The 17,490-nt window shown below is 41.2% G+C and overlaps 3 protein-coding genes across 3 annotated transcripts; all 3 read right to left on the minus strand.

The window, feature by feature from the left end:
- Positions 1-2,808: 2,808 nt before the first annotated feature.
- Positions 2,809-3,273, minus strand: LOC145053547 (uncharacterized). The gene has a single exon (XM_079001612.1). The coding sequence runs from the start codon at positions 3,271-3,273 to the stop codon at positions 2,809-2,811; it is 465 nt and encodes a 154-aa protein (XP_078857738.1).
- A 2,171-nt stretch (positions 3,274-5,444) lies between these two features.
- LOC145053561 (uncharacterized) lies at positions 5,445-7,033 on the minus strand. The gene is made up of 2 exons (XM_079001626.1): positions 6,242-7,033; positions 5,445-5,450 (listed from the first exon to the last, which is right to left on the minus strand). The coding sequence occupies exons 1-2, from the start codon at positions 7,031-7,033 to the stop codon at positions 5,445-5,447; spliced, it is 798 nt and encodes a 265-aa protein (XP_078857752.1).
- An 8,653-nt stretch (positions 7,034-15,686) lies between these two features.
- Positions 15,687-16,948, minus strand: LOC145082772 (uncharacterized). Its single transcript, XM_079023338.1, has one exon. The coding sequence runs from the start codon at positions 16,777-16,779 to the stop codon at positions 15,916-15,918; it is 864 nt and encodes a 287-aa protein (XP_078879464.1). The 5' UTR covers positions 16,780-16,948; the 3' UTR covers positions 15,687-15,915.
- Between the last annotated feature and the right edge of the window lie 542 nt (positions 16,949-17,490).

Here is a 17,490-nt window from a genome sequence, read left to right on the forward strand (position 1 = left end):
GTATCGTTGTTATGCTATTGCTTTGATATGTTTGCATCCTGGTAGTTAGGATGGTATATGTTAGAGACCTGGCTAAGGTCGGTATCCTGGTATATAGGATGATGCTATGCTAGTGACCGGTTAGGTCGGTATCCTGGTTAGGATGATGTTATGCTATGTGATCTGCTAGATCGGTTTGATTGGATGTGAATTGTTATATGATTGAATGTTTATGTGCACATGGTTGTTGGACTGGGGTTGGGTTGAGGCGGGTCCTACTTTGTGTTGTAGGCCAACATACCCAGGGTGGACCGGTTATCCCGAAGGCCCAGTGAGCGGTCCGGATAGGCTGTAGTCCACAAGAGGGCGGACCAGACGTGCCGAGGCTCGGGGAGTGGACCAGGCCGACTGAAGGCCCAGTGCGGGCGAACTAGTCATACTGTAGACTCAGAGAGTGGATCAGGTGGATTGAAGGCCCGGTGCGGGCGGACCAATCACACCGTAGACTCGATGTATATGGCTAGACTTGGAGGGTGGACTGAAGGTCGGTGCGGCGGACCAGTCACACAGTAGACCCAAAATGCATGGCTGTTCTGTGTTCTGTTATGATATGGCATGTTGTGCGTGTATGGTATATGTGGTTGGTATTTTGGGGGTAACTCACTAAGCTTTCGGGCTTACAGTTGTGGTTTAATGTTTTTCAGGTTCTTCAGGAGACCGTGGCAAGGCAAAGGCATGATCGTACCGCTCCTCATGATCTTGTTTTATGATGTGGTTCTGGGAAGACTCTGATAAGAATTGTATTGAAAACTTTTTTGTAATAACTTTATGAAACTGGGTTGTTTTCAAAAAGTTTAAATTGGTTGAAATTTTTAGAGTGTTGCAAGTGGCGTGGTTGTGATTCCCGATGATGACGCACAACAGTTTGAGGGAATCAACAGGGCGACTGAACAGCCCGTTATTTCAGATTTTTCTTCCATTCCTTCTCCAACTATTCTGTTTGCTCCCTCCAAGCTTTCCCCGGCGAAGGGCTTTGGCCCCCATGGGCCGGTTGCAGTTTCCAAAGATGGTGGCCCTGGTGATGGTGCTTCTGGATCTACAGTTTTTGTGCCATTTTGGGATCTTTGCGATGATTCTCGCCTCTCTGTTCGTGCCAATGCTTTGGAATTCTCGCGCCACGCCTTCCCTCCAACTGCAGTTTAGGATATGGAGGCGATGGGTAATCCTGCCCTTGCTCACAATATGGCTTACGCTGCTGCACAGGCCATGTTTTATCTTGTTGCAGGTTCCCGACATATCCATACCCTTGGCGAGGTGGAAGCCACACATGCCACCTGTGGATCGTGTGTGGCTAGTTTGGAGCGTCGTCTGAATGAGCTTGGTGATGATCTTCGCTCTTCTGAGAAGAAATGTGTGTTGCTAGCATCCAAGAAGAACATTCTTGACGAGGCTAGGGCTACATTGGAAACCAAGGTTGACTCTCTCACACAAATGAATGAAGGCTTAATGATCCTGGTTGAAAGTCTTGAGCGTGATGCTGTCGATCGCGACAAGCTTGTATTGTCACTGCAGTCAGATGTGGATGCTGTTCGGCGAGACTTGGATTGGTTGTTGCACGTCGGCGTTGTTCGTATTGTTGATAAACTGATAGAGCACCCTGACTTTACCAATGCCATCAGTCTTATCCGCCATGCTGCGTACATGGCTGGGGTTGAGTCTGTTCAGAAGACTTCAGGTGGCAGTGGGAGCGGGGGGCGGTTGTTGGTGCGTCGTCTGTTGGTCCCGTGGTTAGTGTAAATGATGCTCTTTTGTCCTTCGCTAGTATGGATCATGCGAGTCTGTTAGGTTTGGGGGAGGTGGGTATTGAAGGTTTGCGGGAGTTATGCTCCTTTGGTGGTTCAGAGGGTACACCTGAGAGTATTGTGGGTCACGAGATGGTGTTGGTGACGGGCGCTGACATGGGAGGTGATGGTAAGGATCATGGGTCTGGTGGTGGTGGTGAGCATGATTTTGGGGCAAGTTTTGGTGATGGCAATGTTAGTGAAGTAGTTGTGGGTGATGTGGGAGGCGATGGTAGGGCAGTTGGGGAAAATGCTGGAAAGAGTGTTTGGGTGGAGGTTGTGGCAGGTGAGAAGGATGTTCGTGGGGATGGTCTGGAGTCGTAAGGTTTCTTTCTTTCTGTTGGTTTAGTATGTGATGTTTTGACGTGTAATTTTTGAACTTCTAAAACAGTATTTCGCTTTCTTGGATGTACGTTTGACCTGTTTAGGCATTATCTATTGCCTACTTGTTTTGTTTTGTTTTTGGTTTGCTCATTTACTGCGCACTATTCAGGATATACAACGCCTTGATGCGTCAGACACTTTGCTTTGCCCTTGCTACTATTGACACACTAAGTGTCCATATTGGACGCACTTAGCATCCATGATTGGATTTCGCATGTGATCATTCAATCATTAGACTAATACGCTAAGTATATAAAAATCAGCAATTGCATTATCATTTCATTAACCGCGGGTTTTTTTTTTAATACACTAAGTGTTGAACTCATGACGCTTGGCATGGTATTTTTAAATACATTAAGTATTGGACCCATGTCTCTTAGCATGGAATTATATATACATTAAGTATTGAACTCATGTCTCTTAGCATGAAATTTTAAATACACTAAGTATCAAGTTCATGTCTCTTAGCATGGAATTTTAAATACACTAAGTATTGAACTCATGTCTCTTAGCATGAACAAATATACTCTAAGTATTCGGGGTGCAATACACTCAATGAGGCGTCAACCAGCAGGGTTTCCTCCCTTTCCTTCCTTTCCTTGCCTTAGAAAAAATATTTCTTTAAGTTCCAAGCATTCCATGTTCTTGGAATGGGCCTTCCTTCCATTGTCTCTAACAAGTATGCACCACTCCTATTTGCCTCTGTGACTCTATATGGGCCTTCCCATGTTGGGCCCAACTTTCCTTGAGGTTGGGCTCGGCTTGCCTCATTTTTCCTCAAAACATATTCGCCTACTTTGAAGGCCTTCTCCTTTACCCTTTGGTTGTAATATCTTTCTGTTGCATGTTTATACGCGGCTTGGCATACACCCGATTCTTCACGCTTCTCCTCTAGGATATCTAGGTTTATCCTCAGGTCTTTTACGTTGCTTTCCTCATCCTTGTTGGCCACCCTCAGTGTATTCACTGCTACCTCCATGGGAAGCATGGGTTCGGTTCCATACGTCAAGCTGAAAGGGGTTTCCTTTTTGCTTTTCCGTGGTGTAGTTCTGTATGACCACAACACCATTGGTATATCTTCTGCCTAATTCCCCTTTGCTTTGCCCAACCTCTTCTTAATCCCATTGACAATGGTTCGGTTGGACACCTCCGTTTGGCCGTTCGCTTGAGGGCGTGCCACCGATGTGAAGCGTTGGCTTATCCCTTTGGCGGTGCACCATTCTCTGAACGAGTTCTCAGCAAACTGCAAGCCATTGTCGCTGATGAGAACCTTAGGTGTTCCGAATCTTGTCATGATGTTTTTCCATACGAATTTTATCATGTGCCTCCCAGATATGCACGCTAGAGGCTCAGCTTTATTCCACTTTGTGAAGTAGTCCACAGCTACCACCATATACTTTAGTTTCCCTGGTGCTTCTGGGAATGGACCCACTATATCTATTCCCCACTGGTAGAAAGGCCATGGGCTGGATATGTTGCTTAGCGGGGCCGAGGGGTTCGCCTGGACTGGGGTGTAAGACTGACATTCCCCACATTTCCTGGTTACTTCTATCGCATCCTGCTGTATCGTTGGCCAGTATATACCCATTCGTAACACTTTGCCTATCAAGGCTCTCGCCCCTTCGTGAGCACCCACCTGTCCTGAGTGTGCCTCCTGCAATATCTCTACCCCCTTGGCCTGATCCACACATTTTAACCATGGAGACGTGAACCCATTCTTGTACAATTCTCCATTCACCATTGCGTATGAAGGCACCTTTATACATATTTTCCTGGCCTCATCATGATCGTCCGGAAATACTCCTCTTTGGAGGTATTCCCGGAACGGTGTCATCCACGTGGGTCCAGCGGGGGTTAGGGTGTTCACTTGTTGTGTAACGCCCGTAGATCAGGGCTAGTCAATTTAGAGACAATAAGCATCAAAAATGACTTTTTTGATGGAAGATTATTTAGAAGGATTAATCTTAACCAACTTGTATTATATGTCACAAGGTTTCCGTTCATATAAAGAACGTCAAAATCCGAGTTATAACGAAGAAGTTATTACCTGTTGAAGTTTCGCGACAGAACCGGCACGACCCAGTGCGACGTAAATAGTGAATTTAAGGTAGATAGATATATATCCTTAGTGATCTAAATGAGAATTGAAGATCTCATCGATAGTAGTGCAACGACGGAAAGACGGACGAAAACGGACGTCAGACGAAGGAGTTATGAGTTTATAACATAGTTTTCCTGTCCCGGCCTACTAAAAATAATATATAAGTAATATAATTATAATATATTAAAAATAAAGTCAAAATTAGCCAATGGATTCTAATCGAGAGTTGTAGAGCATAATCTCACCTTCGCGTCGATATAAGGAACATCGAAAGCGGAGTTCGTATGCGAAAGTTATGAATTTCTGAAGTTCGGGGCGCGAAACCCCAAAACTGTCAGATACCACGACGTGGCAAGCAGTGCCACAACGTGGCAAGTCTTCTGACACCTCCGGGAGTCCCCCCAGATGCAACTTGCGATGACGTATGCAGTGACGACCAAGCCCACGACGTGGAAAAAGGTGCCACGACGTGGCAAGGGCCAGTTTTGCCCTATAAATAGATTTGAAGGGCCAGCCGAGTTTGGTTGCTCATTCTTTCATCTCTCACCTATATTGCATCGATTTACATGAAAAGAAGTACCCGCGAAGCCCCGTTATCATCCCGAGACCCGAAGCAAGTCCCGAAGATCCCGAAGAGCGTTATTCCCGAGCCGAAGCTCTACCCGCAAGGAGCTCGATTTTTGTGAAGATCTTCCAGATCTACTGAAGAATACTACTTCTGCAAGTCATAGTGTTGTCCGATCATCTTCTGATCAAGTGAGTGTATAGTCACTTTCATCTTACACATAGATATGAAGTATTTTATAAAATACGTGCTATGTGTATATATATTGTTGTTTATATGTGTGAGTGTGTGGTTATTTTCTTCTAACACATAAATATTAAGTATTTGCTATGAAATACGTGCTATGTGTATAATATAAAGTTGTTTATATGTGTGAGTGTATAGTCCCTTTCACAAACACGTTTTTAATACAAGTATTGTTTGAATGTATTAAGTATATGTTTTGTGTGAGTGTGTAGTTACTTTCTTCTAACTCATAGCTAGGAGTTATTCTCTATGAGATACGTGTTATGTGTATGTGTCTCATCTATTATTTGGAATGTGTATTGGATGAACAAGCTATACAGGTTTTAAACTATGTCTAAAAATGTATATTTTATCTAATAAAATGTTGGGTAGAACATGGGTAGATAGTTTTCTTGTGATAAAAGGATGAGAGGCCTCGATGTCATTGTAATCCAGTCATCTAGCGGAATTTAGATGACGACCACGGACTTTTCTAGACAGTCCAGCGGAACGCTAGCAGGCTCATAACCTGTAGGTGTTAATGAACTTGGGTGTTTATTCGTTGTATTCCATCCCCCTCATGGTTGCCTTATTTGACTTATATTGCTGAGGAACCCCCGAAGCATGTGTTGTCGCCCTGATGAAATATTCTTAGACTAGGTCCCTTGTGTTAGTTGTCTTAGGGACGTAAAGTGAGAATAACGGGAATGGGTAATTGGGTTATTATTGGTTGATGAAATTAAATTAATTATTTATTGTGGGTTGAAAACCCTATATGCTCACCAGGCTCCCAAGCCTGACCCACTCAGTTTAATTGTATCACAGGTATCGATACGAAGCTGTTTTGAACTGAGAGATTAAAGGAGATGTAAATCACTAGAGTAAATGAATGTATGTTCTGTTTATGCTTATGTGTCTGTATCGGAACATGACATCCCGAGGTTTTATTATTAAATGAAAATACATTCTCTTTTAGAAATGTTTTGATAAGTTATTAGCATATCTTGTTTTGGGAACAAATTTCGCAACCGTTTTCTTTAAACGATCACTCTGATTTATAAAACAAAGCATAAACAAATCGGTCTTTTATGGCCGTGAAATTGGGGATGTCACATGTTGCTCATCTATACTCCTTTCTCGAAGTACCTCTACTAAAACTTTCTTTGATAGGTGGTCAAAGCATGTGGACGCCAGCTTACTCAAAGCGTTTGCCCTCTTGTTTTCGCTTCTGGGTATCTGCTTGATTGTAAACCGGTCGAATGATCCTACTAGCTGTTTCACCATCTTTAAATATTTTCCCATTCTTTGATCTCTTACCTCGAAACTTCCATTGACTTGGTTTGCTGCTAACCTTGAGTCGGTTAAGGCTGTTACAACTTTCGCACCCATCTGCTTAGCTAACCGTAATCCTGCAAGAGGTGCTTCGTACTCCGCTTCATTGTTTGACGTATGGAAGTTGAAGTGGAGGGAATATGTTACATCCTCTCCTTCTGGGCTAGTCAGGATCAGCCCCGCCTCCGAGCCTTCCCTGCTGGATGCTCCATCCGTATACAGGGTCCATGAACCATGGTCACCTGGGGCCTCTTCAACTACCCACACCTTCTCTTTCGCCGGGTTCCCTCCGTCTGGAATCTCCAGTAAGAAGTCGGCCAACGCCTGCCCTTTGATGCTTGTTCTTGGGCGGTAGTTTATGTCGTGTTCTCCCAGCTCAATTGCCCACTTGGCCAGCCGACCTGACGTCTCTGGCTTGAGCAAGATCTGTTTAATGGGGTAGCTCGTGAGTACCTCAATTTGATGTGCCTGGAAGTATCGCCTTAGTCGTCTCGCGACGTAGATGAGTTCTAATACCAACTTTTCCAGCGTGGGATAGTTGAGTTCTGGTCCTTGCAGCGCTCTACTAACAAGGTACACCGGCCTCTGTTCCCCCTCCCTTTCCATAGCCAATACCAAGGATATCGCTTCGCCTGATGTTGAAAGATACACTTGTAACGTTTCTCCAGGGATAGGGGTGGCCAGAGTTGGCAACTCGTGTAGCGCTTCCTTGATTTTCTAAAGCGCCTTTTCTTCCTCATTCGTCCACTGGAAGTTGTTCTTCTCGATGCACCCATTTAAGGTGTGGAACAATGACAAGGCCTTGTCAGCGGATTTCGAAATGAACCTGCTTAGAGTTGTAAGCTTCCTGTTCAAACCTTGTGCATCTCGGAGGGAGTTTGGGGTTGGCGTCTCGATGAACTCGTCGACCTTGGTCGGGCTGGGCTGGACGCCTTGTCTGGTGACATAGTATCCCAGGAATTTCCCCTCTTCCACTCCAAATGTGCACTTGGCTGGGTTTAGCTTCATCTTGACTGCTTCTAATGTATGGAAAGTTTCCTCAATGTCTTGCAGCATCTTTTCCTCATTCGGGCTTTTAATTACCATATCTTCCACGTACACCTCGATGTTCCTTCCAATTTGCTTAGCGAATATCGAGTCAATCAGACGTTGATATGTTTCCCCTGCGTTCTTTAATCCGAAAGGCATCTTAGTGTAGCAGAAAGTGCCATGATCTGTATAGAAGGCTGTTTTCTCTTCGTCTTCCTTGCTCATCAAAATCTGGTGATACCCTTTATATGCGTCCAAAAAACATTTCAGCTTAAATCCCTGTAGCGATTCTACTTTCTAATCGATCTCCGGGAGCGGGTAGCAATCCTTAGGGCACGCCTTGTTTAGATCGGAAAAGTCTATGCACATACGCCACGATCCATCCTGCTTGCGAACCATAATTGGGTTTGTAATCCACGTCGGGAATATTGCCTCCCTCAATATCCCGGCCTCCGTCAGCTTAGTCACTTCTGCATTAATCGGCCTATTACGGTCTCCCCCCTGGACCCTTTTCTGATGGGTTTTAGTCATAAGACATCCTATGTGCTCATACAAACCCTAATGCTTGGATCTAGGTTTCTCTATTGTACATGCTTTGAATCCAAGACTATAAACCCTAATTCTAGCATATGGAAATCAATATTAACATATAATTAGGTTTAAGATATTACCTTGATTGTTATGTAGCAATAACAATCTCAATTCCTCCTTGAATTGACTTTGGAAGGCTTAGAGTCACAAGTGTCACTCCTCTAATGGTTCACAAACACCATAAGCAAGTGGAGAAGGTATAAAGAGAGAGGAGAGAGGTAGGAATTCGTCCTTAGGACTTCTTGGGAAGGCTTAGACGAATTCATGAGCCTTAGGGGGTTTATATAAGTGTAAAGATTAGGGTTTTAGTCCTTATCCTTATCTAGTTGCTTTCCCACCAAGCAACCATAAGATAAGTCTTAGAAACCCTTATCCCAGTCGAATTCTAAGGCATTATCTCCTTAAATTCGTTCACCCTATATTTAAGATAATCCTTACCTTATTTTGTAACTATCACATAATTACAATTCAGCCCCTCTAGTTTAATTAATTACACTTGATCACAAAATTAATTCTTAATTAATTATTGACCAATATTAATTAAACAAATATAATTTCTCCTTTAATATATTATTCTTATAACATATTAATAAATCATAATAACCTCTCTCTCTATTTATTTCTCCAATCAAGTTGCTTTGGTGAAGGAAACCCAAAAGGACCATGCACCATCGGGTCAAGTACATACCAAAATAGTTATGGACTTAGACACTAATCCAACATTTTCTTATGCTTAACTTCTTTTACTCCTGGCCTGATCATCAGTTTATGTTCAATGACCTTCCTTTCTACTCCCACCATGTCTGTAGGAGTCCATGCGAACACATGTTTGTAGCGTTTGAGCAAGTCGACCAGCGCTCTTCTCGTGTGATCTGGGAGGTCACATCCAACGCTGACCGGATGATCAGGGTATCTTTCATTGATTACTTCCTTCCCCTTTATGGGACTGCCCCTGGGTCTTTTGGACCCTTTGGTTATTTCTGTTGGCTTCATGACTGTATAGCATTGCAATTCTTTGGGTGGAGTGGCCAGTATCATGGCCTCACCTTTCGGTGTGTCGAATTTCATGATCCCATGCGTGGTTGATGGTACCGCCCCTAGCTTCAAGAGGGCTGTCCTTCCTAGGATGATATTGTGTTCTGCTGAATGTCGGATGACCACAAAGTCTATCAGTGCAGTTTTCTTTCACTGCTAGTCATCGCTAGTGATTGTCAGGGGGAGATGGATTGTGCCCAGTGGCCACATGCTATGGCCGGTGAATCCCACCAGCCTACCACTCGTAGGTCGCAAGTTGTCTTTCCAGCGATTTGGGAGGAGCCGGAAACAATGCTCATAGATGATGTCTGCTAAACTCCCGGTGTCGACATAGACCCTATGGATAGTCACGTCTCTGATAGATGCTTGTATTATCAGCGGGTTGTCACCTTTCCAACCATCCGGCCGGGGATCCTGAATGGAGAACGTGAGCGTGCGTGCTGAAGGTTTAATGGTCGTTTGCTCTCCCCGTTGTTCCTCCCTACTTCTTTTGTTGCGTATCATGAATATCTCCCTGGGCTAAACCCCTTCGCGGGGTGGGCCCTTGGCATTCTCAGCATCAAACTTGGTGCGCATGCTTCGCTCCATCTCCACCAGATCTCCTTTGAGTTGTTTCTCCTCCATCTCCTTCTTTAGTACTGAACAGTTAATCGTATCATGTGTCTTACTTTTGTGGTATTCACAGTACCGACTCTTGGGTGACTTGGCTGGTTGCTGTTTCTCCGACACCGCGTACACTTCTGGGCGACGACCCCGTCTGTCGTCTTTAACAAATGGTCGAAAACGCGTCGGTGGTCTTCTTGCCTGGCCATAGTGTCTTCCTCCCCCTCGGAAGTTCGTATGACTCGGGTGGTGATGCCTGGTCGTCATGACATTCAAGTAGGTTTGCTTAGCTGCTTCACCATCCTCCTGCCGTAGATATCGCTCTACCTTTTCTTTCAACTCGGCTCTTGTTAAGGGCTTCTTTCCCATAAGTTTTTGTGACAAAGGGACTGGCAGGAGTCCCCATGTGAAGGCTCCGGCTATAAGGCCTTTGTCATGCCCTAGTACATCCAGCGTGGCATTTGTGAATCTTGTAAAGTATTCTCGCACAGTTTCCCCCTCTCTTTGTTTACAACCTATAATGGAATGAGAGTCCCCCTTGTATTTGCATAACTGCATGAAGTTGGTGAGGAAAAGGTACTTGATTTGAGCAAAGTTTGAAATGTTGCCCGACTGTAACGTTTTGAACCACGTGCCGGCGTTGCCCTCGAGTGTCGTCGGGAAGTATGTGCACCAGAACTTCTCGTTAAGCTTTAGCGACGTCATCGTCCATTCATATGTGTCGATGTGACTGTCCGGGTCGGTGGTTCCATTGTACGTTTTGAGTGTCGGGAGCTTTGCGGTTTTGGTATCTCATATGTGTGTCTAATCAATTCAGACTAATTGCCAAATCTCACAATTCGAATCATGGAAAGGGATACCGTAACCATAATCGAATTCGAGAATCCAATTTTCACAATCACTATCTTTTTAAAATCTCTCTTAGTGAAAACATTTCCTCACAGTCATTTTCATGAAGGCGGGAATCTTATGACACGTAGATTTTAATGGTGTATGTGCTCCTATCCATGTGAATTTGTCAAAACCAAAGTTTACGACAAATTCAAACTCATATGGACCGAATTTTCTTAATCTTGACTTCTTGCCTTATGGTAACACAGCTGCCCACCATGTCTTCCAAGTAGTTAAGCAGCTCACCCTTTCCTATCAATGTACTTTCCATTGATCAAGGTGCCTGCCTTTTATGCGTTCAAATGAGAACTCATAGAATTCACATGCATAATTAACTCAATTGGAATGGCACAGAAACAAAATAGTGTCAACACGATAGGTTGTAAACCTCAACTCGTGTGCTAGTGATGATCGATAAGGTTTATTTTGATTTGTTCTTGAAACCTTTCAAGACCATTAAGACTCCCACTGACTCCTTGACATATAAGATTCTCTTGTCAATAAACATTTCTTGACAAACAAATATTCAAGAGTTAGTGTAGTTTTTATCAAAACACTTCATAAATTGGTCCTAGTTGGTCTTTGTCTTATCCAAGACATCACAACTTTCCACATTTGATGAATCTTATAAACCTTCTTAATACTTATCACTCAATTTCACAATCTTAACTCTAAGACTTGTTTTGGAACGAAGTATGATTGACTTCTTGATTTAACCATTTCTTCAATTCTTGATTCCTCTTCTTAGACATACAATTGTACTAAGACTCACTTAGAGGATCAATTGATATATGGTTCTTAATCAATAAGACCTATCATAAAGCGTAAAAGGTACTCTCCCTTCTTCTTAGAATGGAGAAACTTTTATCTTTCTGCCACTTTATTCTTCTTATTCGTTTTGCTATTGATTTAAACCTTTTCAATCAATTCAGAATTACACTTAATCTTATAAGTATAATCATATTTACTAAACCTTTAGTAAATCATGTCGAATATCTTTGTTACTCTTTATGGTGGACTTTGATCAACACACAATTTTGCGTACTCGATCTCCTAGTCCTTCACTTGACACTTTGTCAACGAAGTAGTCTAATTTCCAAATATGAAATTTCTCATTCATCATGCAACCAAGTTGCGTGATTCCAAATTTCTGTCCAACTGAAACTTGGGCGATGAGAAACTCTCCTTATTTGGTAAATTTTCGACATTCCCATAATTAAGAATCAAATCCATAGAAACATTCAAACATCAGTTTTTCATGCATGCCATTGCAAGGATAAATAAATAATATAAAATCAAAATTTATTTTATTGCGGAAAAAAACTTGTCCTTACAATGCAATTCATTAAAAAACTATGCTTATACATATTTCTTAGCAATCTTATTCTAACTTGAAGTAGTAGCTCAAGAATCTAATCTTCAAGTAATGCGATCGAAATCCATTCCTTCACGGTTAGATTTTGCTCACTTCTTCCCTTAAGCTTCCTTTCTTTTCTTCGATCCTACAAAACATCAATTGTAATCTTATCACATTATGTATTAAGAATCTAGAATAGAAGCTTAAAAGAGTTAGTCAATGGATTTTTTTTTTACCTAAAGCAGAGCCATATGTTTTGACTCTCCCATCTCTTAGGTAAATAGGGAAGCTTCGTCTCCAATGCCCCTTCTCTTGGCAATAAAAGAAAATCGACTCTTTTGGAACAGGACATGGAACTACTTCAGACATTGCCTTTCTCTTATGATCAAACTTTTCGATCATAGCATATCTTTCGTTGCCATTGTCTATATCCATAGAGGTCTTGAAGGCAGATTCACCAATCAACTTTGCTTTTCTATTGCGCCAAATCATTGCTGATTCAGCAGCAATAAGCATATATGTGAGATCTATAAGGGTCACGTCGCAGTTCATCATATAGTACTCTCTTACGAACTCACTATATGAGTTAGGAAGTGACTGAAGAGCCCAGTCAACAGCCGTCTCCTCACAGACAACGGATCCCAACATTCTTAACCTATCAATGTGTGACTTCATCCCTAGGACGTGTGCACACACCGACTTTCCTTCTTTATGTTTACTTGCCAAAAGGGCTTAAGTGAGCTTGAACTTTTCAAGCCTTCGAACTTGTGGGTTAGGGAGAATAATTGGAGGAGGTGGAGGAAGAGAAGCATGATCTCTTGTTCCTCGATCGAATCGTGGAATATCATTTTCATGCGGAATGCTTGTTCCACGGGATTTGGGAAGACCATAGTTGTCATACTTTGACATCTACAAAACGGGAGAAAACGAATTCAAGTTAGTTGATTGATTAAGTCCTTAATAAATCACCCAAATGAGATATTAAGGCTAGGACCCAACACAATACGCTACAACCTAGAAAAGGGATGCCGTAATCTAGTTGCAGAATATTTGAAGGTAAGTGAATGACGATTCACTAATTTCCACCATGAAAAACGAAAAAGAAATTTAAGTTTTAAATCTATGAAAACTCCTAGATCCTTTGAGATTCATTGAACATTTCAATGGCATGTTTAAATCTCGATATGCCCCTCTAGTTTGTGACTGGGATGCCGAGGATCACAAAGCGGGTGTGAATAACCATGCAAACTTACATGGTGCCCTCACATGTTACAGTCACCTATTCGATGTGCCGGTAAACCACACACGCTCCACCAAACTATGACAAACATCGAGTCACCCTTTGCTACCTTTTCTTAGAACCATTTAGTGTGCCGGTAAACCACATACGCTCCACTAACGTCTTCGCAAGGGCACAAAGTGTAATTTCATGGAATTGCATCAATTCACTTTTGCCTAAGTAAATAAGATTGGGAATTTGTAAAACATTTAGTTACTTTTGTACTTCATTATACTTATAATGGAAGGTTTTGTCCTATCCTACCCGTTCGGCTAACGACCCTCCACTAGTCAAGAGTATGGTGGGTAAGAGTGGATACTCATTCAATCGCCATTTTATAGGCAATTTCCTTAAACACCCCTTATAGACCAGCTTCGTGAAGGAGGCCTACTAACGGTAAGACTGACTTTTACTCATACATAAATATAATGTTAGACTTTTAATGTTATATATAGTATAGGGTGTATTTTACACTTTTAAAATACTAGGTGGGCTAATTTAACAATTATACTTTTAATTCAATTAAATTGTAAACCAAAACTTTTATGGATTTATTAAACCTCTTTTAATTATACACCTTAATTAATTAATAAAACCATAAGGGCGTGATTTGAACTTTTCAAAACAATACTAGGGTTTCAGAATTTAACATTCTTAATTAAACCTTTAATCAACTTTTAAATTCCAAAATTTGAGGGCAAGTTTTGAAACATTTCAAAACATCTAGGTTTAGAATTTAAATATACATCAAAATTAAACTTTTAATCAAAATTTAAATTTCAAAACGTGAGGGCAAGTTTTGAAACCTTTTCAAAACATTAGGGTTTCAACTATTTAAATTTCAAAACTAAACTTTTGAGTTCAAATTTAAACTATAAAACCAAAAGGGGAAAATTTGAAACTTTTCATAACACAAGGATCAAATAAAAAATAATATAAATTAAACAATTAATTTTGTCATTATCTATATTTGACCTAATTTCAATTTCTTGCAAAATAAGTTACCCAATTAATACAAATAATTCAATCTTTATCATATAAGGAAGTTATTATCTAATCAATTGGTAATTATTTTGTGTTTTGGCAAGGATATTCTTTAAGAAACAATAAAAATCGTATTTTATAGGTTTAAAACGAATATGGTAATTATTCTTAAGCAAAACAGCAACAAAATCCTAAATTTCCTCTGTCTGACGCTCCGACTCGTCGAGTCACACTTTGGAACTCGCCGAGTAGGGCTGACTCGCCGAGTCCAAGTAGTGACTCGCCGAGTCAGGTCGAACAGTAAGCCAGAATACGATTTTCAGCTACATAATGCATCAATACAATAGAAACCAATAAAGGCTCTGATACCACTGATGGGTTTTGGCTATAAGAACATCCTATGTGCTCATACAAACCCTAATGCTTGGATCTAGGTTTCTCTATTGTACATTCAATTCATCCAAGACTATAAACCCTAGATCTAGGATATGATAATCAATATAACATATGAATTAGGGTTTAGATCATACCTTGATTGTTATGTAGCAATAACAATCTCAAATCCTTCTTGTAATGACTTTAGAAAGCTTAGAGTCACAAATGACACTCCTCTAATGGTTCACAAACACCAAGAGCAAGAGGATGAAGAAGAGAAGAGAAGGAGGCTCTCAAAAACGTGTGGAAACCCTAGAGAACAAGTTCACCACGTTTTTGAAGCATAATGGTTCTATATATAGTGAGGCTATTAGGGTTATCTAACAAGGAAACCCTAATTTGGATGCTTAAGCCCTATGCAACTCATGGACTCCTTTCCTTAAAGGCATTGGACGATTTCTAATGGGTTTCCCTATAAAATTCGTCCAACCTTATAATATAAGGCAATCCATGGCCCAATTGCAATTATCTTATAATTACAATTCTAGTCCCTTAAGTTTAATTAATCTCTTTTAGTCACAAACTTAATTTTTATTAATTCTTGACTAATATTAATTAAACAATATGATTTCTTCTTTAATATATTATTCTCATAATATATTAATAAATCATATTTAATCCTTTCTCTTCATAATTCATCATATCAAGTTGCTTTGGTGAAGGCAACCCAAAAGGACCATGCACCATCGGGTCAAGTACATACCAAAATAGTTATTGACTTAGACACTAATCCAATACAAATTAGTCTTTTTAATTTGTCAAATCCTCTTTTAATTTGAATATGAATCAAATCCTCAAGCGAAAGGATCATTAATCCAATCTTTTCAAGTTTGGAACCAAAACCTATATATATATATATATATATATATATATATATATATATATATATATATATATATATATATATATATATATATATATATATATATATATAAACCACACACTATTTACAGTTTTATAAAAAAATATATATAACACATTACTTAAACATATGAGAAAGATTATGGATCTCACTTTAGAAAAAGATAAAAACTTTAGTAATTAACAAGGTGACTCATTTTGTTTCGCAAGGCATTTTTATGACCCAAAGTCTCGTTGAATTTCAATATATAACATTCAAATATAAGACCTAAACTCAAAATCATGGTGACCCCATGGTGTTGTCAATTATGATACATAAGATCACTCAAACTTTCTTAATTGAACGATCATACAAGCGTGACAACGTCCCAAAATCTCGTCGATTATCTAGTAACTATTTTAATTAACCGGACATGTTAATTTTTAACGACCCAAACAAAGTGCAGCTTTAACGTCTAATCTCCATGCATATCCACCACCCATCCTCCACGCGTCACACGGCACCGTTAGGGTTGAAGAATTCGTACCACTCCGGCACGTGACCCTCACACTGCATGTGAACGCCGCCGGGTAAGGGTAACCCATACCCTCTTTCCTTATCAGAACCACCACCACCTCCTCCCCACCAGCCATCTCCCTATACGCCTTGTTCGTCCACACCACCTTGTCTTCCCCGTCCGATATGAACCCCGGACATGTGTCACTCTCCATCTCCGTCCACCTTACCCACCCCTTGTCTACAAACGTCTCGGCCACCCATTCCACCTTCACGGACGACAGTACCGTTTGCTGTCTCTCCGGCGGTGTTTCATTGCTGTTCTTGAAGCTTAACCAGATCGGGGATGATATCTTCTTGACGGGGAGAATATTATCGAGGTTTTCACTCGACGTAGAGTTGGCCGGTGAATTCTCCTTCCGATCTGGCGTCTCCGGCATCAACGACAGCGTCACCATCGCGTCACCACCACTGGAAACTACTTCCCTGGGCTGAAACGATGACGTTGACACCTTTCTTTCTTTAACTTCATTATCCTTATTCCTGTTGTTTCCCTTCACCCTAACGTACTTCCTCTTCACTCCGCCACTTTTACCACCCTTCTCCGTCGTGGAGTCGCCGGAACCCGACCTAGAAGCCACCGGTTTTGGTGCAATTGGTCTGAACTTGAGCATCATCCTGTCCACCATCGATATGTCATACAACCCACCACCAACGTGCCTCGCAACACAACCACCACCACCACCACCACCACCACCGAAACCGCCGTGTCTGGTGTACCTCACATCCATATCCACACGTTAATCCAAAATCCTTTCTTTTTGAATATAATTAATCTCGGTGTCGTTTTTTGCTTATAACATAATGAATGATTTTTCGGAGATGGGGGGTACAGTATATAAAGACATCTCCGGTGAATCGGCCGCGTGTGTGAGAGAAAAGCAACACGTGTGACGACACTGGTTGGAACAGCACAGATAGGTGATAGGTGATTGGAATTTAGCCGTTTAAGGGAAAGGGAAACGTAACAGGAAGTATCTTGTGGGGTCAGCGATCGGATGCAACCAATGCGGATCCGATACGTGCCTAACTCGGCCATTTGAAACAACCAATGAGGCTCAGGTACGTGCCCAGTTTTGGCAATGGAGGAGGGGCACGTAAGGCACTGCTCCCTCGATTTTCGTGTTGTAAGAACAGGGATTGTAGAGTGGGTGAAATGGGTTTAAGTTGGACACGTGGACGTCCCTCGACGTATTCAGTTCAAATGTTATTTCTTTTTGTTTTTAAATTAAAAACATTTTGATTTCGCCGGATTATTGCGACTTTATCACATATTATATTAGATTATATATGATCTACCTAAATCATTTGTTTCAAGGGATTGGTTTATATCTGGTTTAAAATCTTAACCTTCAATTCAACATGAGGTGCCACCTTAAGTTTATCCCACAACATTAATTAATAGTATAGTTATGCATGTCATTGGATAAAATTCAACAACT

This window comes from Lactuca serriola, chromosome 1 (assembly GCF_051521515.1).
Source record: "Lactuca serriola cultivar US96UC23 chromosome 1, Lser_US96UC23_V15, whole genome shotgun sequence".
In the NCBI taxonomy this organism is placed as follows: Eukaryota; Viridiplantae; Streptophyta; class Magnoliopsida; order Asterales; family Asteraceae; genus Lactuca; species Lactuca serriola.